The following is a 26,445-nucleotide window of genomic DNA, read 5'->3' as shown; positions in this document are numbered from 1 at the left end:
TGTGCACAGTACATCATTCTAAACCACGGCTGATATCTTTTGGATGTGCACAGTACATCATTCTAAACCACGGCTGATATCCTTTCTGTCTCTGAGGTATCGTGATATTTGGTTGCCAGAAAGGAAACAGGAAGACAGTCTCGCGACACTTTTCCTTCATATCGGTGTAGCCTAATAAAACTTAACTTGTGAATCCTCACAAATTAACGTCAGGCTTTAATATACTTTTACATACAATTGTGTTTCTATTCAATCCAATGTTTTCTGTAGACTGCTACTAGTAGTGCTATACATTATGCACTTAACACATTTCATTTTTCAACAAACTAGTCTACAATGCTTCAGTTCTTAGAGGACCAACCAAAGAAAATACTAACCTGAAATAACACACAACTTTGTTGCTAAGCAGCAAAAGTCAAATAGCATACCGTAATCATGAAATCCATTTGATTCACTAAAACACACCGTTCTAGTCATCGCCAGCATCACAGAAAGACATTTTGTGCGTTTCTCTCTCTCTCTCTCTCTCTCACTCAGGTCAAATAAATGCTTAGGTAGGTAGGTGTAGGTACACGTTGCGCAATAAAAGGTGAGCACTTATTAGTGAGGGCCACTGCTGTTTGAACTGATCACAGCACACAACAGATTACAAAACCAAGTTTACATAACCACAGCCAGCCTATAGGACAGAAACATGAAAGGTATACACTGTGGCAGTGTTTAGTGTTCACATGGACTCCGACTTACAGTATTGTGCTATACGATACTATATATGTATATATATATATATATATATAAACTAGTAATGCATAACGTACATGTGTTATAGTGTTCCTCGAGGCCTGGCAGACACACTGTGTTCTGGGCATCATAACCGCACCACATCCCATTGAAAGAAAACTCACATTCCTTCTCTCTTAAGCAAACCCTTCCCCTCTTCCCCCTGGGAGCCAGCTGACTGCTGGTCACTCCACAAAATGCACTACTGTTTCTACAAACCATGTTGTTTATTCCCTGGACCCTCATGGTTACGGCTTGCCTCATGTAGGACAAAAGAGAATGGAATAGCTCCAATGCTCCATCACCTCACATACTGTCTGCCACATTAGTTGTGTGCGTGTGCGTGTGTGTGTGTGTGTGGTTAAAGCTGAACAGTGAATTCCACAGGGAATCTATGGGAAAGAAACCATGTCGAGTTAACAACCATGAGTACAGATACTAGGATGCAGCTTATATACAAAATATTGTTTTATGTTCTTGCAAAACAAAAAGAGAGTACACACACTCAGGTTCATGAATGACAAAACCATGGACAGTAGGCTTTGAAAACGGTAATGTCTGAATCCCCACTCCCAAGACAATCAGGTTTACAAAAGACAGACACTATGCCTACCTGCCTACCACACACACAGAAGTAGCTATGCACACCCCGCACAAACGGGCACCAGACACCTTAATTAATACTTCTGGTAATTATTAATTAATGACCTCTTTTGTTATCGTTATTGCTGCCACAATGTGAGGAAACAAATCCAAAGAATAGTACACCCGTGTGTACTCGTATATGGTCACTCGGTGGGTTGGAAACCTTGCATGTCCTCGTCAGGAAATAAAACTAGGACTGAAAAAGGCCGCACAGCTCGTAGTCACGATGCCATCAAATATTTATTTTTCCAACGTTTCGGCAACAAGTTGCCTTCTTCAGGGAATCACTCGTCAGGAAATGAAAGAAAATAAAACTGTGTTCCAATGGATCCAATGTAGTGTATTATTTTGTCAATGTCTTTTCAAAATGTAGATTTCCTATTGTTGCTACATTTGTGTGACAATGTACAGTAGTGGTATGGTGAAGTAGGGCATTAATTACCAATCATGAAAAAATAATTAACAAATAGAAAGGTTTCTGCCCAATTGAAACAATATGAGATGTAACAAACTAATTTACTTAAACTAATTTACTTAAATGTAAATCTTGATGTACTACCAGTTCTTATTGGATAAAACTAGGTGCATAGAATACTGCTGCACAGAATCAAATTAACAATGAAAAGGCTTCACAAATGTTGCCATGTTGTTATTCTAGGGTACATTAAAGTCTTTGCAGCACAGTGAGTCAGTGACAATCCATTGAGCAGTACTCTCACACTCTTCAGGATACACACACATTGACCTTTCTCCCAGGGGAGCAAGTTCAGTCAATTACACAGTGTGAGACACACGGACACAATGAAAGAACATAATATATGTTAGAAATGGACCTCTTCACTCTCTGTCAGGTATTATTATGGCCCGCACAGCATTGTGCAGCACAGAATTGCTCTGTAGTAGCGTGGTTGCATGCCCACAGTGCCCTAGACACAGAAGTGCTCTGTAGTAGCGTGGTTCCATGCCCACAGTGCCCTAGGCACCTAGACACAGAATTGCTCTGTAGTAGCGTGGTTGCATGCCCACCAAAGTGCCCTAGAGACGCCTAGACACAGAATTGCTCTGTAGTAGCGTGGTTGCATGCCCACCAAAGTGCCCTAGGCACCTAGACACAGAATTGCTCTGTAGTAGCGTGGTTGCATGCCCACAGTGCCCTAGAGACGCATACACAGAATTGCTCTGTAGTAGCGTGGTTGCATGCCCACAGTGCCCTAGACACAGACACAGAATTGCTCTGTACTAGCGTGGTTGCATGCCCACAGTGCCCTAGAGACGCATAGACACATAATTGCTCTGTAGTAGCGTGGTCCCATGCCCACAGTGCCCTAGAGACGACTAGACACAGAATTGCTCTGTAGTAGCGTGGTTGCATGCCCACAGTGCCCTAGACACAGACACAGAATTGCTCTGTACTAGCGTGGTTGCATGCCCACAGTGCCCTAGAGACGCCTAGACACAGAATTGCTCTGTAGTAGCGTGGTTCCATGCCCACAGTGCCCTAGGCACCTAGACACAGAATTGCTCTGTAGTAGCGTGGTTCCATGCCCACAGTGCCCTAGGCACCTAGACACAGAATTGCTCTGTAGTAGCGTGGTTCCATGCCCACAGTGCCCTAGGCACCCAGAGGGTAGCGGTTGCTCGGTTGCTGCTTAAAATGGAATGGCACCGGCTGACCTTTCACAGCTTAGTGGAGCCATCCACTTCATGCATGTCACACTTGTGTGAACCATTTCCACATGAAAAGTTGAGATTCAGCACTGTAGTGCACTTGAATTAACTCCACTGCAGCCCTGTATACAGTAGGTCATTATATGTCAAATAGCCTGGCACCGTGACGCGTTATGAGCTTGTAGATCTGCTATTTGCACGGTTATTTCAAGTGCATACAGGATAACACAGTCAGCCGCACATGCAAAGTACTGTACTTGCACCTGAATGTGTGCTCATTCAATCAATAGCACATGTGTGTGTGTGTGTGTGTGTGTGTGTGTGTGTGTGTGTGTGTGTGTGTGTGTGTGTGTGTGTGTGTGTGTGTGTGTGTGTGTGTGTGTGTGTGTGTGTGTGTGTGTGTGTGTCACGTGATATTGATTGACTGTGTGAAGTGGTGGCAACAAAATAGTTCTCTCTCTCTCTTCTCATTCTCAAGAACAACTAAATGAGTGAAACATCTGGGAGAACAAGCAGGCTGTGTGTTTTGCCATTTTTTACTAAATGAAAAGACTTGAAATGTTATAGATTGAACAGACAGATAATTGGTATATGCTCAAATGTGTCTTGAAGACAACATTTGAGGAAGGTAATATGAGTAAAAGTAAACAGCAGCTGTATAATTAGCCGATATGGTATAAATAGCATGTTGCTCGGCACACACACACACACACACACACACACACACACACACACACACACACACACGTCAAATATTAAGTGCGTAATGCCTCAACTACAATTGTCCTACAACATTGCTTTATTTGCTTGTCGGGGTGGGGGGGGGGGGGGTCTCCCAGTTCAAATAACCACTCACTGGGGTAGAACTGGCTGACAAGCAGTATGCAGCAACTGCCTAAAGCTCAAACGCTCATAAACCGTCTTGTAAAGACGACGGGTACTAGAAAATCTGGTCTTTCATGTGAGACAGACCTGGAAGTTGCATTAACACTGCAGTCAATGCCAGGCCACAGAACGCAATAATAAACGCATACATACAAAACACCAAAATATTACCTGGCTTGTTGAGATAACGCCGTCTCTTGATCGGGTCCAGGAGGATTTGGAGCGACAAGCCGCCGTACGTGATCTCCTGAATTGGATTAACGGAGATGATGTGACCCAACTATAGTCGTCAGTCAGTCAAGAGAGTATATCAGCAGCAGCACCCTGGCTGCTTACAGAACACCACGCAATGGGTGATGATGATGATGCCCATGTTGTTCATTATTATGAATCCTCCTCCCTTAACGTCCGGGGGTGGGAAGGAACGTCCGCTGACCCGTCGCCTTATTAGCGCTTTACAATAAACAATAAGGCAGGCCCCGGTGAGACGCAGACAACGCAAACCGAACTGTGGGCAAATTAAATCACAAACTGTATCTGACTGACAAGACAGACAGTATCTTCGGGCCACCCACTCACCCACCCTCCCTGACTTACAGTATCGCACACAGGAGCTGTGGTGCTAAAGCCTCGGTTACAGCACAATGCACCGCCCCAACAGCTAGTCAGTCAGCCCTGTTTTGCTACAGAAAGGAAGTCTTCCTGCATACAGCAATATGCCGCTATGGTGTAGCAAACATCCGTGGGCGGTGGTGTGTTTACCTCTAAAAAGATACTGCCGCCGCGGCTCTCCTCCTCAGTGGGGAATCAGCTGCTTCGCACTGGAGGGACGCCATTTGTCTGTGAGAGAGAGAGAGAGAGAGAGAGAGAGAGAGAGAGAGAGAAAGAGAGAGAGAGAGAGAGAGAGAGAGAGAGAGAGAGAGTGTGCGTTCCTGTCTCTTCAGCTCTGCTAGTCTGCCGCCAGTGCCAGGAGAAACAAGCGTCACCTTGTACATTCCACGAACGGTAGCGCCCTCTGCTGTCCAAGTGACGCTGTCAACATTATTATTATCACATCAAATAATACCACAGCAGGGTAACAGGCTTGTGGATAGACAATAATATGGGCAGCAATTTGTGCTTTAATATTGACCGTACGTATATTACAAATGTCAACAAGAAAAGATAGTTTAAAAGCTGGCTTAACTGAGCTGTCTTGACATTTCAGTTTTAACAATTCGTACCATATATGTAGTTATTTTAATAATTAAAGTAATGAAATGTACAATATCAAATTGGCTTTATACCTCTGTCCAGTTTTAGCCTGGCATGGCCAGACTCACTGGAGCTAATTGTTTTTGCTCTGGCAGATTTGTCTGGTTTCCAAGGCTAGTCCAGTTTAACAAGGGTTACTGGAAGGTTTGGTTCCAACAATAGTTTTTGTCGTGGTGTTGTAGAGATGTAGTCAACAAGACTGCATCTTGTATTATGGAATCGCCACGCTACAAATCATGTATATAACATGTTTGGCTATACAAGTGTGAGTGTCTGTGTCAAGCATATATCTCATGTAAGGGGTGGTTGGTGTTAGCAAATTAACAAATTAAAACAATACATTTTTCAAATATTTATTTAATTCAACAATATCAAAGGTACATGAAGGGAAATATGCTGTTTTTATCACAGTTCTGTTGTGCAAAGGAGCTTAAATGTACTATAAAAAAGGAAATAAATAGGTAAAAGTCTAATAAAGCAACAAGACGACAATTAAATATAATAATTATGTGAGAAACCTTAATATTAGCTTATTATTATTATTGTATTACATTTTACAAAAAGGCAACCCAGGGTTGTGCACAGTTGGACCGCAGCTTTCAGACACAAGGATATATAGAGGACAACTACAAAATGTAACAGATTTAAATAAACATAAGGTAATGAAAATGTACAGTGCAAATTAGTAAAGTACGATACTTCAGCAGCTGAGTTTCACCACTCAAGCCGCATATCAGCTTTGGTCCACACATATTTCCCCCCTCTTTTTAGAAACATCTTCTCATCAAAGCCACTGAAAGAAATGGCCTCCTTCACACCAACATCAAGGATGGACTTAGACGGGTCCTTCCGTCCTTCTCTGCAGTCCAGGAAACGCATCTGGAAAAGGGCAGGAACAGGAACGGTTCAAATTCAATGCTACTCTGTCTCTCTGTGGGTACTTTGATGTTGACAGCAATAATGGTCAAACGATAAGAAAAGAAAAGCTCAGACATTGTTCTAATGAATTAGTTAAAAATGATAGCATATTAAATGTCAAAATTTCGAATGTTCTGAATTATATTGGCGGCGTGCACACTGCACATAAATAAGTACAAAAAATATATTAAGTAGGCCTACCCCCCTTTTTCCCCTCACTGTAAATGTTTATTTTCCCTTTTTGCTTCCTTTATGATGAATTCCTGTTCTGTTCTTTAACTATATAGAAGTGTCTATTTGTACGTCTCTAAATGTTTTAATGAATTAAACATGGTGGACCCTCTTGTAAACAAGTGTAATGCTTAATTGGGTCTTCCCCTCACAGTTAACAGTCTTTGTATTGAGTTTGTGCTTGAAATGTACTGTAATTCTGCAAACGGTTACATAACTGATACATATTTCAATCAATCAATCAATCTACTTACATATTCATCCAGGATAAGGTAAGAATCCCTCATCTGAAAAGACACAATTCTTAGTCAAAACTATTGTTTCTGTCTGCAACCTGGTTTTACAAATAAAATATCGTCCAAGAAGTAATTCTCTTTCACAATTCACATGTTGCTGTACTCCCAAGAGGAGATGAGAAAATCCATTAATATTCCAATGGAGCGATTATGGTACAAAACATGGTGAGTATGAATAACAACACATTATTATTTTGGTACTTTGGCACGTTTTGGAATGGTGGATACAATTAGTGTTGTCGGTTAGTTCCTGGCATGTCCACCTCTCACCTTCTGATTGGACTCGGGTACGAGGCAGGTGATGCTGCTATGCCTGTCCAGAAAGTCCTGAAATTGTTGGTCACTGATGACAAACCTCTCTGCCTCTCTCAGAGCATCCTCCCCTGCATTCTCCCCGTGGATCAGCAGGCACTGGAACACCTACAGTAAACGCAGCAAGCACAAATCAGTGGGTGATTCATATAGTCTTCATATAATTGGTCCTCAAATGATCATGATAAAATGCCACCATTTTTGGACAAATAGGAGGGGCGCAAGCTTTGAGGGTGTGTGTAAATACAAACATTGTCCTAACACAAATGGAAGCCATCATTCTCACGATAATAAAAATCTAAATATTTTAACTGAACTGCCCACAGCCCTCCTATGAGACACAGACCGAGTAGGAAAAAAAGGTGAACATTTTATTAGTGAGGAGTTGCAGGACCAATTATATAAAGATAGGTTGAAAAGTGTTCATCCAAATTATACAAACGTAACCAAATGGACCTGCAAAGTTACCGCAGTACAATCTAAAATACATTAAAACGGTTGGTACAAAACAATTGTACCGTGTGTAGGCACACGTGTGTTAACCGCAAATATAACTTATTTCTTGTTGTGCCGTCTCGGTTCATACCTTCCAGCGGACAGGTTTGAGCTCAGCGATGTTCTCCCTCATGTCTTCGTCCACGTTGAAGGTGTTGACGACGGAGTTGATCTTGAACGCCACCTTATACTGCTGGCACCAGTTGCGGACCTTGTAGAGGTTGTCCAGGTGGCTCTTCCGGCCCTGAGCTCTGCCTATGAGCTGATTGGTCTCCTCGTCAAAGCTGTCACAGGAAAGGGCCAGTATGTCCAGATATTCACCTGAGAGTGAGGGACAGAGAATGAGTGAATAATGTGTGTGAGGAGGAAGGAAAGACAGAAAGGGAAGAGAGTGTGCGATCATGCCTTATTTGTTATTTTACAGGCAAATATGCCGGCTATTCTTTTCAATAATACAAATTCAAAAGTAATATCCCATACTGCCACCTACTGTAGAATATTTGTTTAAATGAATACATTCAACTGTAATAATAATAATAATAATAATAAGTATAGGCCTATAGTGACGTGTTATTTCATTATTTTTTATACATAATAGTATAGTATATCGTCTGTGTTACAGTTCATAGTGTTTGAAAGATGAGAACTCTTACCATATTTCCGGAACCAGTTTTCTTTGATCATGCTTCCATTGCTGACAATGCTGACACTTGGCAGCTTCAGGTCCTGTTTGCAGTATTGAACTAACTTCCCAAGGAAGTCTCCTTTGTCATGCAGGAAAGGCTCCCCACCGGAGAAGTTGATCTTTTCCATGCCTGATGGACAACAATAGATGAGCATACAACGGTTTTGGGAAATCTAAATTGCTTAAAAAAAATATATATATATATATATATATATATATATATATATATATATATATATATATATATATATATATATATATATATATATATATATATATATATATATAAATAATCAAATTTACCAGATTTCTGCAGAAGTTCAAGACCCCTCTTTGCCTCATCTATAGGCAAGACAAACGACGTTTTCGCAGTGTGGAAACAAAAGCCACATTTGTAGTTGCACTTGCGCGTAAAATGATAATTGACACTTGTCGGGGTCGTTGCGCTCTCGACTGCTTTCTTTGGATCCAATTTGCAGTTCACAGGTGTAGTTGCTCCACCTGCAAACCCCCCTTTCTCCCGCAAACCACCCGTTAGTACCCAGGCCTGCGCACTGGAGAAGAAACTTGAAAATATCCTGATGCAAAACTGCAGGAGCATCTTCAGAGACATGACTGCTGCAGAGGAAAACATCTTGGAACGGATCATGTACATTCAGACTGCAGGATGGGGGTGCAACCCGGGCACCTTAAATAGAATCCTGTCAGCTGAGCTGTATAAGACCACCTACCTGACTTTGGTGAAACGAAACATATGGGCCTATAAGGCTATAACTTGGATACTCAATAGGAATCAATTTCCTTTCTGAAAGTGCAAAGTCAGTCATCTCATCATCATACTAGCCCAACACCAGTTTGTATTTACAAACAACGAAAGTGAAACAGAGGACTAAGGAGTCCGGGTGGGGGTGGGTGTGTGGGCCACTGGTGGACCTGTGCAGTGACTGATTTGACCAATAGGTTTCCATTTACGTTACCAAGCATAAGTTTCGATTTCGAAACTACTGACCAGCACGTTAAGTTTTGTTTTCCCGACTGCAGTCTATCAAATGACATAACAAGCAACCTCGCGTCACCAGGCTTTCCACATTTTAACCAGAGTCTATTTAAGGCTCTGCACATAACAAGGAAAGGACTGTTGGGGGAAAGATAGCCTACTACTCAGTACTCATCGCATCGCATCACATTCACAAGGCCAAACAACCTATCCTCTCCTCATCTTATCCCAGCATCGGCATGGCTAGACGCAGCCTGCCCCTGTCTCTCCTCGGCCAGTGGTCCGCTCGTGTTTTCTCGGTGGAAATGGACGCGAGGTCGCTGCCCACCTACTTTGCCCTGCTGCGGCTGCGATCAGAAACGCACCACCAACGAGAGGTGCCGCAACTGTTTAGAAGCGTGCACAAGCACGAACGCTGTTACTCTCTTCTCGTCCACAGCGACGACAGAATTCAGAGAGCTAAGTTCTACGGAGGGTTGAAAGACAAACTGTTGAGCGTGCTGCCGTCAGAATGTAAGCTTTTGACCATGTCTTCATTTCTGCCTAATGTCAAAGACTCCGTCCTAAAGGGATATTTCTTAAAAGATTCATCCGAGTGCACCACCACCACGGAGCGCATTTTGAGTGAATTAGTGAATGAGAATGACCCTGTATTGGCGTTCTCCTACGTGCGAGTGGGAGATGGAGATGGTGCTGGTAGCCGTGCGTGGTGGTCTCAACGCCTGTGGCCCTGTGGAGCAGCAGAAGAAGCTATGGGCGTGTCTGAGTCCTACTGTATAGTTCCCTCTGAAGCGCCTGACTGCCACCCATCATCTCTCAGCATCATCAACTCAGATGTGTTCTACAGTTTTGAGGAGGCATACAATGTTCTCCGGGAGGTAACAACATTAAGCCTATATTTATAATAGCCTAATAGTACTAATAATAATAATAATACATTTGGTTTTAAATGATTGCATAAACAATTGTATGCAGTGCTTTTATATATTTGTACTTTTACATTTGGATAAACCTGTCGTCATTGCCAATTGCCATAGCTAAACAGACTAAGCTATTAATGTATATTAGGCTACTGTTATGGGCATTTAACTGATAAAACATAATTGGCACGACAGTGCACTCTAGTGGTGGACAGCGAAATAACCCAAGTACCGGTGGTAGTTCTACTTTATTTCATCTGAGTATCAATCAATGATGCCAGAAGGCCCATGACATCTGAGTTATATTACTGCTTCTTAATACAACAAATGCGTCAGTTGTGTGTGTGTGTGTGTGTGTGTGTGTGTGTGTGTGTGTGTGTGTGTGTGTGTGTGTGTGTGTGTGTGTGCGTGCCTGCGTGTGTCCATGTCTGCTCGGCAGTGTGGTGACATCATACCAGAGGCTAGAGCCGTCCTAGAGCTGGCGGAGCAGAGACGAGTGGTCGGATGTAAAACAGACTTCCCTGTTATTGTCATAGAAGGACTGGATGCCACAGGTTAATGTCATTACCTCATAAACGAACATGTGACGGGCAGCATGATGCATAGATGTCTCCCTTAAGTGATGGACAACCTTCTCTGCAGATGTCATTATCTGCCAGCGAGGCTTGCCTAATGGAATATCATGCAACATGACGTCAGGAAGGTTATGCTCCTGTGCAAAGGAAGATGTGGAGTTCATTTAAAATTGATGCTCTTTCCACAAACTTCAAGAATGCGCAAGCAAGCGTCGTGTCAGGGGTTACTTATATGGTCAAACGTTTTACATTGAAAATGATATTCACCATCTCAGCACTGACACTGTGTTTACTATATAAATATCATTATTACTTATAGAGGGGGTTTGACCTTTTGTAAGAAATAAAATGCCAGGACATTTCCAGGACTTTTTATGTGACCCTCACATATATTGAATATTATCGTTATAATAAATTATATAATGATGCTTATATTTGACTACATTGTAACATATGATGGTTTAGAAGACAATGCTAAAATACGTGCACATTAATAGTAACATGAGATTGTTATTTCTGACTAGTAAAAGTTTGGAAGGTCCAAAATGAATTACAGGTTTTCAACTCATGTAGACTGTAGAGGGATTAACAACAACACAAACAAAATACGTTGTTACTGTACAACGCTCTATGATAATAACCTGTAGGGGGGACCGCATGTCATTCCGACGGAGCGTTAGTCCGACATGCATCCGCATGTCGGACTAACGCTTGAGGTTATGGTTAGGTTAGGAGATGAGGTGGGTGGTCGTTTGTCGGACCAATGACTAGTCTGAACAACGTACTGCACCCAACCATCAAACCCATCAACTTGTGGTCCAAAGGTGAGAGCTCTACCGACTGAGCTACCCGGATGCTACCCTATATGTCCATCCATAACCCGTAACTGATTAACTGAACAACTAAACACTTTTTGCGGCAAATTTACTAATAATATTTCTGCTGAGCATCCACCGCTGCTAACTTTATATGTGTTCTAATAACGTCATGATTTATATTGAAATGGACCTACTTTCAATGCAAATCACATCAAACTGTTATCCCAAAATGGAAATGAGGGTAACAGCAGCATTCAATACACACACACACACACACACACACACTAAAAGATGGCCTCTAGCTTTAGCAATAAAGGTGATTTTTTTCTTCCTAGTTGTGTGTTAAATTGCTGTATATATTCTGATAGTATTCATTGCTATGGAGTGTTTGTTCAGTCTCTTTTTGTAAACAGAGAATGCATTTTAAGGTTGGCAATGGCATACCAATTTGATCCAATCAGTAGAGATGACTCATAAAAGATGCAGAATAAACAAGTGGAATTGAAAACGTTGACACAAAGAAGTTAGCAGGCAGTGATGGAAATGGAACGTTGTAAAATGGAAGCCAAGACATGGCTATACTCTCTCCTGATTGGCTGAAATTGGCAACCCACCTGAAAATGTATTTCCTGGGGAGATCAAACACTCCATAGCAATTGGTGACTCTCCAAGCTATGGCCATTTGAAGTGAAATGATGTTTGCCTGCCCTGTAATGACATGCATAAAATACGAATGTCAGGTTGAAAGTTAATAAACTGGTACACTTGGCCAATTTTGTGCAGTGTGCGTGGAAATGGAAGAAGAAGAAAGAATGGGAGAAGGAAATAAAAACACTGCTTGGCACTACCAACGTTCCAAGCAGTGTTTTTCATTCCTTCCCCCAATTCTATGCACGCTGCACAAACTACGAAATATCCCGTCATTTCCTAGATTTACAGTATTGTGAACTGTTGCTATGGGAATGGCGTGTTCCTGATATGGATGTGGAATCTAAATTTGTGCAAATTTGACTAATGCAATATTTCCCATGACAGCTATCTCTAACTGACAAGCAATGATGTCCCTCTTCCCCTTTATTTGGAGAACCACGTACATGTAGAGAACACAGACTGACAGAAAAGTTGTTGAAATAAAATGCAATAAAAGACAGTGTTCCTAATCCTGATACAGTCAGTCGTGCTGATAACTCATATGGATGGGTGTAAACTTACAGCCCATCCATACACAGCCTCTTCAACAGGGTACACGTCAAATGGTCAATCTGATCTGTTAATGTTTAATAAAATGATACACTAATACAAATATATAATGGGAAACTTCATTTTAGCACTGTTACGCGTAAATCATCTTTAATCTTTTGTCTCTTCTTAGAGCAAATAAAACCGTAACCAACGAGCTTGATGTGGATATTAAAGTGGTTAAGGATTCAAATTGGAAAATAAGTTATTAGGATTCTCAATGTCTACGTATTGACTGAAACTTAGAAAATAAGTGTAATCACATTTCAACGTTGTCACCTTGTAACCAAGGGGCAAATAATCCACTATTATTATTTTTCCAGTATGGTCATGGGAACCCTGCTATTACTATAAAAAATAAAAATAAATCAATCACTTATAATAGATTGTGTAATTGATCAGTCCAATTGTAACATGATCCAATACTTGCTTTGCTTCTCCATCTGTTTTTGTGAATCTTTTCCTGCCTCACTCTTCTCTCTCCTCAGGTAAGACGACTCTGACTGAGTCTCTGAGGGAAGCGCTGGGGGCCACTTTGCTGCGGTCCCCTCCCTGGTGCCTGTCCCCCTGGAGGGCCCGCTTTGATCAGGAGCCGCCCCTCATCCGCCGAGCCTTCTACGCCCTGGGGAACTACATCACAGCACGACTAATAGGCCAGGAGGCCAGACAGACACCTGTCATCGTTGACAGGTAAGGATTTGTCGAGCGGAGCGAGTTTACCTGTGGACATGTTTCTCTCTCTGAATAAAAAATAAATATATATAATATAATTCCTAAGGTATGAGGAGATATTATTTCTCCTAATCTGTCTGTCTGTCTGTTCATCCATCCTTCCAACTATCCATCCATCATCCATCTGACCCTTTTTCCATCGAACCACTCATCCTTCCATCTGTCCATTCTTCCTTCCTTCCATCCAATCAAACTTCCAAACTTCCACCCACCCATCCACCCATCCACCCACCCATCCACCCACCCATCCATCCACCCACCCACCCACCCATCCATCCATCCATCCAACTCTCTTCCCAGATACTGGCACAGCACAGCGTCGTACGCCATCGCCACAGCAGTGACCGGTCCAGTGTCTAACCTTCCAACAGAGGGTTGGGAGGGTTACTGCTGGCCAGGAGACCTGCTCCAGCCCAGCCTGGTGCTCGTGCTCACGCTGGACCCTGAGGAGAGGAGCAGGAGGCTACGGGACAGAGGCCAAGGTCAGACCCCAGAGGAGCAACAGCTAGACCACAACCACCTCTTCAGACTCAGGTGACACAGACTCACATGTTGTGAAGTACTGCACATAGGATGGGACACACACACAGTCACACGCAATTTACTATTTACAATTTAGGCATTTAGCAGACGCTCTTAATCCAGAGCGACTTACATTAAGCAAGAACAAAAAAGCATGGGAATACATCACATAAAAGCATCTATCATGAAACATGCGTAAGCTAAGAAAGTAACAGTGGAATATCTATATAATGAAACTATTCATATAAACTATACATATATACTACTATGCTATACATATGTACTATGGCGTGCTATGACTACATACAATGCAATAATAGTGCTGTCTACATAACATGCTATAAGTCTGTATCAAATCTATCTATCTGTAGATCTGTAGACTTATCTATCTAAGTCTACAGAAATGCTATCTAAGGGGGTAGGGTAAGTGCTATGGGCCATGATGGAGTCTGAAAAGGTGGGTTTTCAGACTACGGCGGAAGATTGGGAGCACGCATAAGTGTAGCTCTGCAAGTATCTGCAGAGATAGTGTGTGGACATGATGCATACACAGTAGTGTTTATGCTCGTGTGCAGATCTGAACAGATGCAGACACACACACACACAAGGATGCCCCACATGCACAGATGCAATAGACGTGCTTCTGCACAGCAGGTGTACATAATTATCATACTTTTCAGTGGATGGCCATGGTCTGGGACGCATAGTAAGCATGAGAAGCATCAGTACCATGTTATTCAGGAGACATACATTTAGAAAGATTGTGTCTAAATGCATGTTCCTCTGTGTCCACTGTATGGAATATAGTAGACATTTAAAAATACAATTGATACATACTGTACCCCATACCATACCACCTTTATTTATATAGCACATTTAAATAACATTTAAATAACAACAAAGTGGCCCAGGCCGTAGCGTAACGGTCTGGGCACCGGACTGGTAATCCAGTCGCAGTGTGCCGCGGGTTCGACTCCAGGACCCGACACGGCCTTTACTGCATGTCATCCCCCCATCTCTCTCCCGTTTCCTGTCAGCCTACTGTCTGTCCCTTCAAAAATCAATAAAAAAGGCGTAAGCCGCAAAAAAAATATCTTAAAAAAAAAATATATAACAACAAAGTGCTTTACAATACAACATTTAAGAACCACAACTTCATTTAAAAACATACAACATACACAGTGTCACTTTAAACATCAGACAACAACTCATGCTGTGTTTGGAAATGCAAATAAATGGAATAAGGGTGGAGGCTTGTCTTATGTGCAGAGGCAGCTCATTCCAGAGCTTGGGAGCTGCCACTGCAAAAGCCCAGTTTCCCTCTGATAGCTTCAGCCACGAGCAGCGATGTGCATGGACTAACTGTAAGCGAGAGATGGAGACCTGGTTGACACCAATATACAAATTAGACTAATTTAAACTTGTAACCAGGTTCATGTGTGTGGAAAAAAGTATCTACAGATTGTAGTTTTGTATTTGTAGTCAGTAGTGTAATGGACATGGATTTACAAAAGGACAGAGTGAGACACACGAGTATATGAAAACAAATACATACATGGGCACGCACGCACACACACAAAGGTTATTATAGTTAACTAAAACTACTAAAAACAATATAATTGAAAAAGAAAAGTACAAGCTGTGGGCTACATATTGCAAACACGCACGTACGCACGCACGCACGCACGCACGCACACACACACACACACACACACAGATAGGGGGTGGCAGACTGTACCGTGCAATTCCTTGAGTCAGGTCAGTCTACATTCTGACCCATCAAACACTTAACAATCAATTACCGTCCCACGGGGGGGAAGGGGCTGATGAGAAAGAACAGGTGATTAGTTGCTGAGCCGCTGTGCTCCATTAAGCTGGTCCCAACTCAAGAAGACACTGCTGGGCAGGCCAGTCGCTAGGCAGACAGGTCGATGGCCACTTTCATTTATTCTCTCCGCTGACATAATGGCCTCTCCACACGGAATGGCCAGATGTTGGGCCAGCGGAGGCAGAGAAAGACGGAGGGAGAGACGAGCGTCACTGACAGAAACAGAGAGGAGATTCCACAGACTTCAATCACGGCGATGCCTCGGCTCCGCGAGGACCGCTTTCAATTCGATGTCAGGAAACGCTTGGCGCCGTGAGCCATCTGTGTTGTTTCTCGTCGGACGTTTTCCGAGATATATCCGGCGTTTTGTCACTGTCTGTCCACCGACAGTCTGCCGGAAAACGCCGAACTGAAATGCTGGACTGTTTTCTGACCACGGTTAAGTTCATTCTGAAATCAGATTGATAAGCACATACTGTACATTACACTGCAGCGTACTGTACGTGACGCTTCAATGTCTTCGATGCCGTCGTTTGTTCCACGTTATGATCAATGTCTTATTTATTCATGGAAAATGGTGCCAATTTTCGACCTAAATCCTATTGTTCTATCATCAATAATATAGTCTGTCAAAAAAGTACCCATTGTCTTCTGTGGGTTCTCTACAAAAATGGTTAAAAAAGGTAAATGACCTTGTGAGACAATGACGTCATGTGCCGTTTTGCATCATTGGCCGTATATCACTAATGCTCAAAGTTTCTCTTTAACTGTAGACGGATATTAATTGGTATTCAATTAGTATTTCTAACCAGTGTGTGTGTGTGTGTGTGTGTGTGTGTGTGTGTGTGTGTGTGTGTGTGTGTGTGTGTGTGTGCGTGCGTGTGTGCGTGCGTGCGTGCGTGTACAGAGTGGAGGAGGCTTACCAGAGGATCAGTGGGCCGGCCTGTGTCGCTGTGGATGCGAGTCCTTCTCCAGACCAAGTGCTTCAACAAGTGCTGCTTTTAATTAGGGACAAATGCCACTTGTAAACATCCTTCATCTCCCCAACCGGCTCTCCGGCATCAGGTGGACGCAGTACTTCACTAAGCCACTAGATGCCAGTAAGGTGTTGTGGATGTGATAAAAGGAGAGGCTGGAGAGAGGCTGTGAGATTCTCTATTCACAATGGGGAAAGGGCTAGGGACGCTAAAATCATAAATATATGTTCAGACATGCACGCTGTCTCACGCATGCGCAGGCATGCACTCACGCATGCACACGCACACATGCACACCCACTTACACACACACACACACACACACACACTCCCTGATAGTATTTCAAGTCTAATTTACAATGATTGGCATTGTGCAGACACCAGAAATGTTCATCCAACTCCTTTTTTGACATGTGAGGACTGAGGAGGGGTTCAGAAAACGACATTGTCTGTCTCACTGACGGTCAGTTTCATTTGGCACTAAAACCCAGAGGAAATGAACAGGATGGTTTGTATATTCCCCAATCACCTAAGTTTAACTTATACACGAGGCAACTCAAAGAACCAGTTCTGTGTTTTCCTGGAAATATGGTGAAGCTACATCGGAGTTAAAGAAACCATATGATGCATTTAACATGTTGCAATAACACACTGCTCATTTCCTAGAATACAGTTTCAAATAAAAGGAAACATGTGAATTACAGTTAGAAGTCTGGTCGTGGCCGGCCGGGGCCTTGACAGATGACGTCTTACATAAGTCTTCCAAAAGGGAACATAGCAGCCTTGTATTCGTGTGCTTCACCTTCGCAATCACATATGTGCACAGTATGTACAGTATTTGTGTGTGCAATAATTTCTGTTTAGTAGCCTTTCACCTTTTTTATTAGCACATTTTATTGGAGTGGACAGGTCTGCTTGCAACAGTTTGAAGCTAGAACAATTGATAGCTCTTGTATAAGTTGTATTGATAATCTCTGTGCCTTGTGGCTGAGAACCCAGTGCAGTACATAATGTTCTTATGGGCACAGACACACACACACAGCGCACGTGCACACACACACACACACTCAAATGTACACTTGCACAATGCGCACAGGCTTCTGTACCCTGTCAAATCCTGAGTGTTAATCTTGACCCTTCTATTTGATTCCATGTGTACGCTCTCAGAGACCCATTTATACTGTACACACTGAGCTAAATTTGCACTGAGAATTTTACTATGTACACACAGACACATACCCGTGTGTGTGTGTCTGCGTGCGCACGCACACGCAGACACACACACACAGATGTACAGTATGCTCACTCACACAAACATACAACCGACACATTACACAAAGTCAAGCACACCCACATTTACTTAAAGCATATACTGTAACTCATTTATATAGGGAGGAAGTGTATATTTGGCCTATGTGATGGGAAGATTAATTGGGGGTTTTAGTAATTATGAGCTTGGCAAGGCTGCGGGCTGGAGAAGACAGAGTGACCCATCTCTTTTACTGTGATGCATCAGCAGAGAGCCAAGCGCTGCAGACCCTATTCATATGGCAATTAAACCATTTTGGACTGAGGTCCATTCAAAAAAAGGCTTCTAAATCCTAATAGTTTTCTGAAAAACCCCATGTTTCTATATGTCAGTTGTACTCAACCTTTTTCATGTCAAGGACCCCCAGAATTATCTCTATTGGGCCACGGACCCCCATCTCAAAATATGTAGTTCCAGGGACCCCCCCAGAAGCCAATATTTTAGTTAAAAATGTTCGCTCTGTAATGTACATTCAAAGATTTGCACCACATTTTCACAACTTTTCAAAAATAGCAGACCTACAAGCTCGTAGCGCGCCACTATTTTTCAATAGCTAAAGTATAACATAATGCTTAGTTAAAACACCAACAGGGGTTCCCGCCCAGAATGGATTAATGGAGCGCTGTATATCAATGTCACTGCGATGCTCCCCCACATAAGCATGTGGATTACTCCCACTACCCAATTACAGCAGTCCAATGCTTCACTGGCTGGCCGGAGAGAGGTGCCCCCACCCCCCCCCCCCCCCACACCGTGGGACGCAAATCTTAACCGTCACATGTAATCACACGCACTCGAATAAGGTGTCATTATGTTTATGGAATATGGATTCGTATACGTGAGCTTAACGACCGGGCTCTAGTTTTAGTGTAAACACTAAAGCAAGCTATAGGCCTCGCCGTCTGGTAAAGTTATCTTCGGGTTCTGACGTTGAGTTTGGATTGTGTGTCAGTGTTCCTTTAGCTGTGGAAGATATAAGGGTATGGTGTTTTTTCTCTTTTTTTTTGTAATGGATACTTTTAAAGTGAACTCTCAGTGGTGGTAGAACACTGGGTTATATATAACTATATCTGGCTATGATACGAGTCCAAACATAATAAATAAAGTCTGCACAATGGGTCATGCGCCAAAGCTTGGAAATGTATTGGTTCCTTTAGTTTACACCATCATTGGACGTGACGCTTTGAGCCAACGGCTCTTCATCCGTCTGATGAAGAGATTCTTTTAGGATTCTGACCTCAGCCCGGCACCTACATGGCTTTTAGTGAGTGGATGTGTGTGCCTTATTGTTGGGTTTTAGTGAGTGGATGTGTGTGCCTTATTGTTGTGTTTTAGTGAGTGGATGTGTGTGCCTTATTGTTGTGTTTTAGTGAGTGGATGTGTGTGCCTTATTGTTGTGTTTTAGTGAGTGGATGTGTGTGCCTTATTGTTGTGTTTTAGTGAGTGGATGTGTGTGCCTTATTGTTGGGTTTTAGTGAGTGGATGTGTGTGCCTTATTGTTGTGTTTTAGTGAGTGGATGTGTGTGCCTTATTGTTGTGTTTTAGTGAGTGGATGTGTGTGCCTTATTGTGTTTTAGTGAGTGGATGTGTGTGCCTTATTGTTGTGTTTTAGTGAGTGGATGTGTGTGGGTTTTAGTGAGTGGATGTGTGTGCCTTATTGTTGTGTTTTAGTGAGTGGATGTGTGTGGGTTTTAGTGAGTGGATGTGTGTGCCTTATTGTTGGGTTTTAGTGAGTGGATGTGTGTGCCTTATTGTTGTGTTTTAGTGAGTGGATGTGTGTGCCTTATTGTTGGGTTTTAGTGAGTGGATGTGTGCCTTATTGTTGTGTTTTAGTGAGTGGATGTGTGTGCCTTATTGTTGGGTTTTAGTGAGTGGATGTGTGTGCCTTATTGTTGTGTTTTAGTGAGTGGATGTGTGTGCCTTATTGTTGTGTTTTAGTGAGTGGATGTGTGTGCCTTATTGTTGTGTTTTAGTGAGTGGATGTGTGTGCCTTATTGTTGTGTTTTAGTGAGTGGATGTGTGTGCCTTATTGTTGTGTTTTAGTGAGTGGATGTGTGTGCCTTATTGTTGTGTTTTAGTGAGTGGATGTGTGTGCCTTATTGTTGGGTTTTATTGAGTGGATGTGTGTGCCTTATTGTTGGGTTTTAGTGAGTGGATGTGTGTGCCTTATTGTTGTGTTTTAGTGAGTGGATGTGTGTGGGTTTTAGTGAGTGGATGTGTGTGCCTTATTGTTGGGTTTTAGTGAGTGGATGTGTGTGCCTTATTGTTGCGTTTTAGTGAGTGGATGTGTGTGCCTTATTGTTGGGTTTTAGTGAGTGGATGTGTGTGCCTTATTGTTGGGTTTTAGTGAGTGGATGTGTGTGCCTTATTGTTGTGTTTTAGTGAGTGGATGTGTGTGCCTTATTGTTGTGTTTTAGTGAGTGGATGTGTGTGCCTTATTGTTGGGTTTTAGTGAGTGGATGTGTGTGCCTTATTGTTGTGTTTTAGTGAGTGGATGTGTGTGCCTTATTGTTGCGTTTTAGTGAGTGGATGTGTGTGCCTTATTGTTGTGTTTTAGTGAGTGGATGTGTGTGCCTTATTGTTGTGTTTTAGTGAGTGGATGTGTGTGCCTTATTGTGTTTTAGTGAGTGGATGTGTGTGCCTTATTGTTGTGTTTTAGTGAGTGGATGTGTGTGCCTTATTGTTGGGTTTTATTGAGTGGATGTGTGTGGGTTTTAGTGAGTGGATGTTTGTGCCTTATTGTTGTGTTTTAGTGAGTGGATGTGTGTGGGTTTTAGTGAGTGGATGTGTGTGCCTTATTGTTGGGTTTTAGTGAGTGGATGTGTGTGCCTTATTGTTGGGTTTTAGTGAGTGGATGTGTGTGCCTTATTGTTGTGTTTTAGTGAGTGGATGTGTGTGCCTTATTGTTGGGTTTTAGTGAGTGGATGTGTGTGCCTTATTGTTGTGTTTTAGTGAGTGGATGTGTGTGCCTTATTGTTGTGTTTTAGTGAGTGGATGTGTGTGCCTTATTGTTGTGTTTTAGTGAGTGGATGTGTGTGCCTTATTGTTGTGTTTTAGTGAGTGGATGTGTGTGCCTTATTGTTGGGTTTTATTGAGTGGATGTGTGTGCCTTATTGTTGGGTTTTAGTGAGTGGATGTGTGTGCCTTATTGTTGTGTTTTAGTGAGTGGATGTGTGTGGGTTTTAGTGAGTGGATGTGTGTGCCTTATTGTTGGGTTTTATTGAGTGGATGTGTGTGCCTTATTGTTGGGTTTTAGTGAGTGGATGTGTGTGCCTTATTGTTGGGTTTTATTGAGTGGATGTGTGTGCCTTATTGTTGGGTTTTAGTGAGTGGATGTGTGTGCCTTATTGTTGTGTTTTAGTGAGTGGATGTGTGTGCCTTATTGTTGCGTTTTAGTGAGTGGATGTGTGTGCCTTATTGTTGGGTTTTAGTGAGTGGATGTGTGTGCCTTATTGTTGTGTTTTAGTGAGTGGATGTGTGTGGGTTTTAGTGAGTGGATGTGTGTGCCTTATTGTTGTGTTTTAGTGAGTGGATGTGTGTGCCTTATTGTTGTGTTTTAGTGAGTGGATGTGTGTGCCTTATTGTGTTTTAGTGAGTGGATGTGTGTGCCTTATTGTTGTGTTTTAGTGAGTGGATGTGTGTGCCTTATTGTTGGGTTTTATTGAGTGGATGTGTGTGGGTTTTAGTGAGTGGATGTGTGTGCCTTATTGTTGTGTTTTAGTGAGTGGATGTGTGTGGGTTTTAGTGAGTGGATGTGTGTGCCTTATTGTTGTGTTTTAGTGAGTGGATGTGTGTGGGTTTTAGTGAGTGGATGTGTGTGCCTTATTGTTGGGTTTTAGTGAGTGGATGTGTGTGCCTTATTGTTGGGTTTTAGTGAGTGGATGTGTGTGCCTTATTGTTGTGTTTTAGTGAGTGGATGTGTGTGCCTTATTGTTGGGTTTTAGTGAGTGGATGTGTGTGCCTTATTGTTGTGTTTTAGTGAGTGGATGTGTGTGCCTTATTGTTGTGTTTTAGTGAGTGGATGTGTGTGCCTTATTTTTGTGTTTTAGTGAGTGGATGTGTGTGCCTTATTGTTGTGTTTTAGTGAGTGGATGTGTGTGCCTTATTGTTGGGTTTTATTGAGTGGATGTGTGTGCCTTATTGTTGGGTTTTAGTGAGTGGATGTGTGTGCCTTATTGTTGTGTTTTAGTGAGTGGATGTGTGTGGGTTTTAGTGAGTGGATGTGTGTGCCTTATTGTTGGGTTTTATTGAGTGGATGTGTGTGCCTTATTGTTGGGTTTTATTGAGTGGATGTGTGTGCCTTATTGTTGGGTTTTAGTGAGTGGATGTGTGTGCCTTATTGTTGTGTTTTAGTGAGTGGATGTGTGTGCCTTATTGTTGCGTTTTAGTGAGTGGATGTGTGTGCCTTATTGTTGGGTTTTAGTGAGTGGATGTGTGTGCCTTATTGTTGGGTTTTAGTGAGTGGATGTGTGTGCCTTATTGTTGGGTTTTAGTGAGTGGATGTGTGGCACTTTGGGATGGGGGGTAAGATCAACATGGAATGAATTCTGTACAGGCCATATATGGAACGTGTCTTGAGTGTACAGGGTTTGATGAGGTCAGATCAACATATGGAATGTCAGAACAGGTCAGCTCCATATATGGAGATCTAAGGGTGGCAGCGGGGGGCAGTGTCTTGCGTGTACAGGGTTTGATGAGGGCCCAGGTAGGGCCGGGCCTTAATTTCCAAGCCTGTTGAGAACTCTACTAATAACTTTGGGGCGGGCCCGTCTAGAGTTTGAATGGACAGGTATCAGTCAAAAGTCCCGTCTAGAGTTTAAATGGACAGGTATCAGTCAAAGGCCCGTCTAGAGTTTAAATGGACAGGTATCAGTCAAAAGTCCCGTCTAGAGTTTGAATGGACAGGTATCAGTCAAAAGTCCCGTCTAGAGTTTAAATGGACAGGTATCAGTCAAAGGCCCGTCTAGAGTTTGAATGGACAGGTATCAGTCAAAAGGCCCGTCTAGAGTTTGAATGGACAGGTATCAGTCAAAGGCCCGTCTAGAGTTTGAATGGACAGGTATCAGTCAAAAGGCCCGTCTAGAGTTTAAATGGACAGGTATCAGTCAAAAGGCCCGTCTAGAGTTTGAATGGACAGGTATCAGTCAAAAGGCCCGTCTAGAGTTTGAATGGACAGGTATCAGTCAAAAGGCCCGTCTAGAGTTTGAATGGACAGGTATCAGTCAAAAGGCCCGTCTAGAGTTTGAATGGACAGGTATCAGTCAAAAGTCCCGTCTAGAGTTTGAATGGACAGGTATCAGTCAAAAGGCCCGTCTAGAGTTTGAATGGACAGGTATCAGTCAAAAAAGGGAGACATCGAAGAGGAAGGACGGGTGAGGCGGAATCAACATTTGGAATGTCAACAGGTCAGCTCCATATATGGAGATCTACGGGTTTGAGGTTTGAAGTCAGATGTAGAGTTGCTGGCCAGCTCCATATATGCAGATCTACAGGTGATGGCTATCCAGGGTTTGATGAGGTCAGTGTCGTGATCTTCATATACTGTATGGAGACGGCCATATATGGTGGCGTGACGTGTCAATGTGACGGTAAATGTAGGTTTGCATAGTAGACATGTAACGATATATCGTATATCGATATTAATCCCGACGATATGATTCTTTTCTTTAGGGGGGCTAGTGTGATGTGAAATGTGAGCTTTAGTCATATTCCATCATATTCAAGTGCTTTTGTAGAGACTACTTTCAGTAGTAGAGCACTGTAGAGGGGAGCTGTGTGTGTCTGTGACTGTAGAGGGGAGCTGTGTGTGTCTGTGACTGTAGAGGGGAGCTGTGTGTGTCTGTGACTGTAGAGGGGAGCTGTGTGTGTCTGTGACTGTAGAGGGGAGCTGTGTGTGTCTGTGCCCAGGTGATGATGGTTGTTGATGCTCATCAAGGAAGGCAATTATGTTTCTGCACTGTCAAAAGTAATGCTACTTCTTTTGCAATGCAGTTAAATAAAAAATCTCAGGGGGGGGAGATAAATTATATAAAATTAAAAAAAACTATTTAAAAAAAATTGTTTTAATATCGTGATACGAATCGTATCGTGAGTTGAGTGAATCGTTACATGCCTATTGCATAGTAAACGTGACCTATGGTCGCAATAATACCTCTGCTTTTGATCTGGATCAGTGTTGTTTTTGGCAGCACATTTCTATTTTAGTTTTAGTCTTTGTCTCTTGAATAGTTTTCATTTAGTTTTAGTCACATTTTAGTCACCCGGAATGTTTTATTGTTAGTCTAGTTTTAGTCGACTAAATGTCATAAGATTGTAGTCGACTAAATCTACAGGTGATTTAGTCGACTAAAATGTATTTTGGCGGGCCTTGATGCCGTCATAATGACTGTTTTTACACTTAGTGATCTACAAGCTCACAACGCGTCGCAGCAACCAAGTGTAAAATGACTTATACTGGATCTCTTGTCCACTAGTCCCTTCCTAACATTTTAGTCTAGTTTTTATTTGTTGACGAAATTGTCAGTATATTTAGTCTTAGTTTTAGTCATCATAGATAGTTTTCATTTAGTTTCCATTTAGTTTTCGTCAGTGGAAAAAGGTAGTCGACGAACATTTTTCGTTTTAGTTTTAGTCGACGAAAACAACACTGCTCTGGATCACTCATCTGTATGGCCGGTTGGCATTATGCTTCATCAGACTGAACTGAATATATGCATTTCCTTTGGCCAGGTAAGTAAACAACCCATGGTTCTTCCATAGACGGTATTATTAGACAGAATGGAGGGAAAGAGACGATGGTTAGAGAGTGACTAATTTGAACCCATAACAAGGTGATCAGGTCTGATTACAGGTCTCTGTGGTGATTCTAGTATAACTACAGTGAGTCTGAGCCAGTCGAACCACCAAGGAGTGTTATGTCAGTTTTTGTGTGGAATTTTAACCCATTCTGACCCGAGATCAGATTCATACGAGGTTTCCACTGGACACACACTGGTCTGATTAACCCATTCTGACCTGAGATCAGATTCTAAAAATGTCAGTCGTTCTTCGATTTTTTTCAAAAATAGCAGACCTACAAGCTCGTAGCGCACCACCGAGTGGCGCGCTACGAGCTTGTAGATCTGCTATTTCATTCAGAATGGGTTAAGGGATGTTGTCTTCCTGCTCACTGCATCAGATCTGGGTCTCAATGATAGAAATGTCATTCTGTGCCTATATTAGAAGTAACACGGTTAGGTAGCCTTTGGTCTCAAGAGGGACCAACATGTATGATGTTGTGAAGTAAAGCACTTAGCCGTGGCGGTGTGCGTCATAGCCTGAAGGCAACGTTATACAGGCATGTATGTACAGTATGTGATGTCAGACCTATTTCCATGATAGATTGTTGTTATGGTTTGCCGTTCTTGGCAACAAAAAAAAAGGAAGGGTAAAAATTAATATTTTATAAATAATTCAAATCAACGGTGATCTCATTTCAATGTGCCTCAACAACAACCTCGTTAATGGACTGCCATTAATAGCGTTTCATACGTTCATACATTCATTACATATGCTTTGTAAATAATGTTCCCTGCGCACGTGATTATGGTATAGCACAGGTTTGCATGTTTATGGTAGTTTGCAGAAAACCTAAATATCCTCAAAAGTTTGAAAGTAAGGAAGTAAGGAAGACTTTAAAAACGAATACACTCAGCTACCAGTCTGACCTCATGACTGGAGGGTACTCTAAAACTGTAAACTCGGAGAAAAATAAACAAGATCTGTCTGAGAAGTATAAACCTCAGCCCCTTTACAAACACACACGGGCATGCATGCACGCACGGCACGCACACAGGCATACATACAAGCACACAAACATCCACACACACACACGCGTTACTGTACGTACACACAAACACGCACACACCTTGCCCTGCATGGGGCCACTTTGCACTACACTCCTGAACTTCAATATTTCATCTGCACAACAGAGACGGAGCCAGAGAGGAGAGAAGCCCTCCATGAAATAATTAAACATCCAGCGGGGATGCAGCCGCACAGCAGCCGCCGTCCCATCCTAAGTAATAGATCAAATGAAAGCTGTCCCTCAGATCATTAATAATGAGTGTGGTATGGAGAGAGAGACGGGGGTGGGTGGGGAGTGGGAGGGCATAAGGGGTGGTACCGGGTGGAGGGAGGGAGGGCATCGGGGTAGCATGAGGCCTGTGGTGTGTGTGTGTGTGTGTGTATGTGTGTGTGTGTGTGTGTGTGTGTGTGTATGTGTGTGTGTGTGTGTGTGTGTGCCTGTGTGTCGGGGGAGGTGGGTTTTCTGGTCCCCTGGCGAACACCCTCCTCCACTGGGCCCGAATTGGCAGCCAGAT

The 26,445-nt window shown here is 42.6% G+C and overlaps 3 protein-coding genes across 3 annotated transcripts in view; 1 reads left to right on the top strand and 2 right to left on the bottom strand.

The window, feature by feature from the left end:
* Positions 1–4,821, bottom strand: part of rnf144aa (ring finger protein 144aa) — a 69,017-nt gene extending 64,196 nt beyond the window's left edge. Inside the window, exon 1 of the mRNA XM_083792281.1 lies at positions 4,150–4,821. The gene's annotated coding sequence lies outside the window, so the exon portion shown is untranslated. The remainder of the gene's footprint in view (positions 1–4,149) is intronic.
* Positions 4,822–5,706: 885 nt separating this feature from the next.
* On the bottom strand, positions 5,707–8,824 carry rsad2 (radical S-adenosyl methionine domain containing 2; the record flags this gene model as incomplete). The annotated part of the gene is made up of 6 exons (XM_083792280.1): positions 5,707–6,111; positions 6,636–6,668; positions 6,948–7,097; positions 7,576–7,805; positions 8,138–8,299; positions 8,473–8,824. 6 exons carry the CDS (start codon positions 8,822–8,824, stop codon positions 5,947–5,949), a joined length of 1,092 nt encoding a protein of 363 aa, XP_083648406.1. The 3' UTR covers positions 5,707–5,946.
* A 525-nt stretch (positions 8,825–9,349) lies between these two features.
* cmpk2 (cytidine monophosphate (UMP-CMP) kinase 2, mitochondrial) lies at positions 9,350–18,401 on the top strand. Its single transcript, XM_083791211.1, has 5 exons — positions 9,350–10,044; positions 10,526–10,640; positions 13,207–13,408; positions 13,751–13,984; positions 16,708–18,401. The coding sequence occupies exons 1-5, from the start codon at positions 9,406–9,408 to the stop codon at positions 16,826–16,828; spliced, it is 1,311 nt and encodes a 436-aa protein (XP_083647337.1). The 5' UTR covers positions 9,350–9,405; the 3' UTR covers positions 16,829–18,401.
* The last annotated feature ends 8,044 nt before the right edge of the window (positions 18,402–26,445 follow it).

This window comes from Protomyctophum parallelum (assembly GCF_964188405.1).
Source record: "Protomyctophum parallelum genome assembly, chromosome: 20".
NCBI lineage: Eukaryota > Metazoa > Chordata > Actinopteri > Myctophiformes > Myctophidae > Protomyctophum > Protomyctophum parallelum.
The sequence above is the reverse complement of the archived record's forward strand: the minus strand, read 5'-3'. Positions and strand labels throughout refer to the sequence as shown.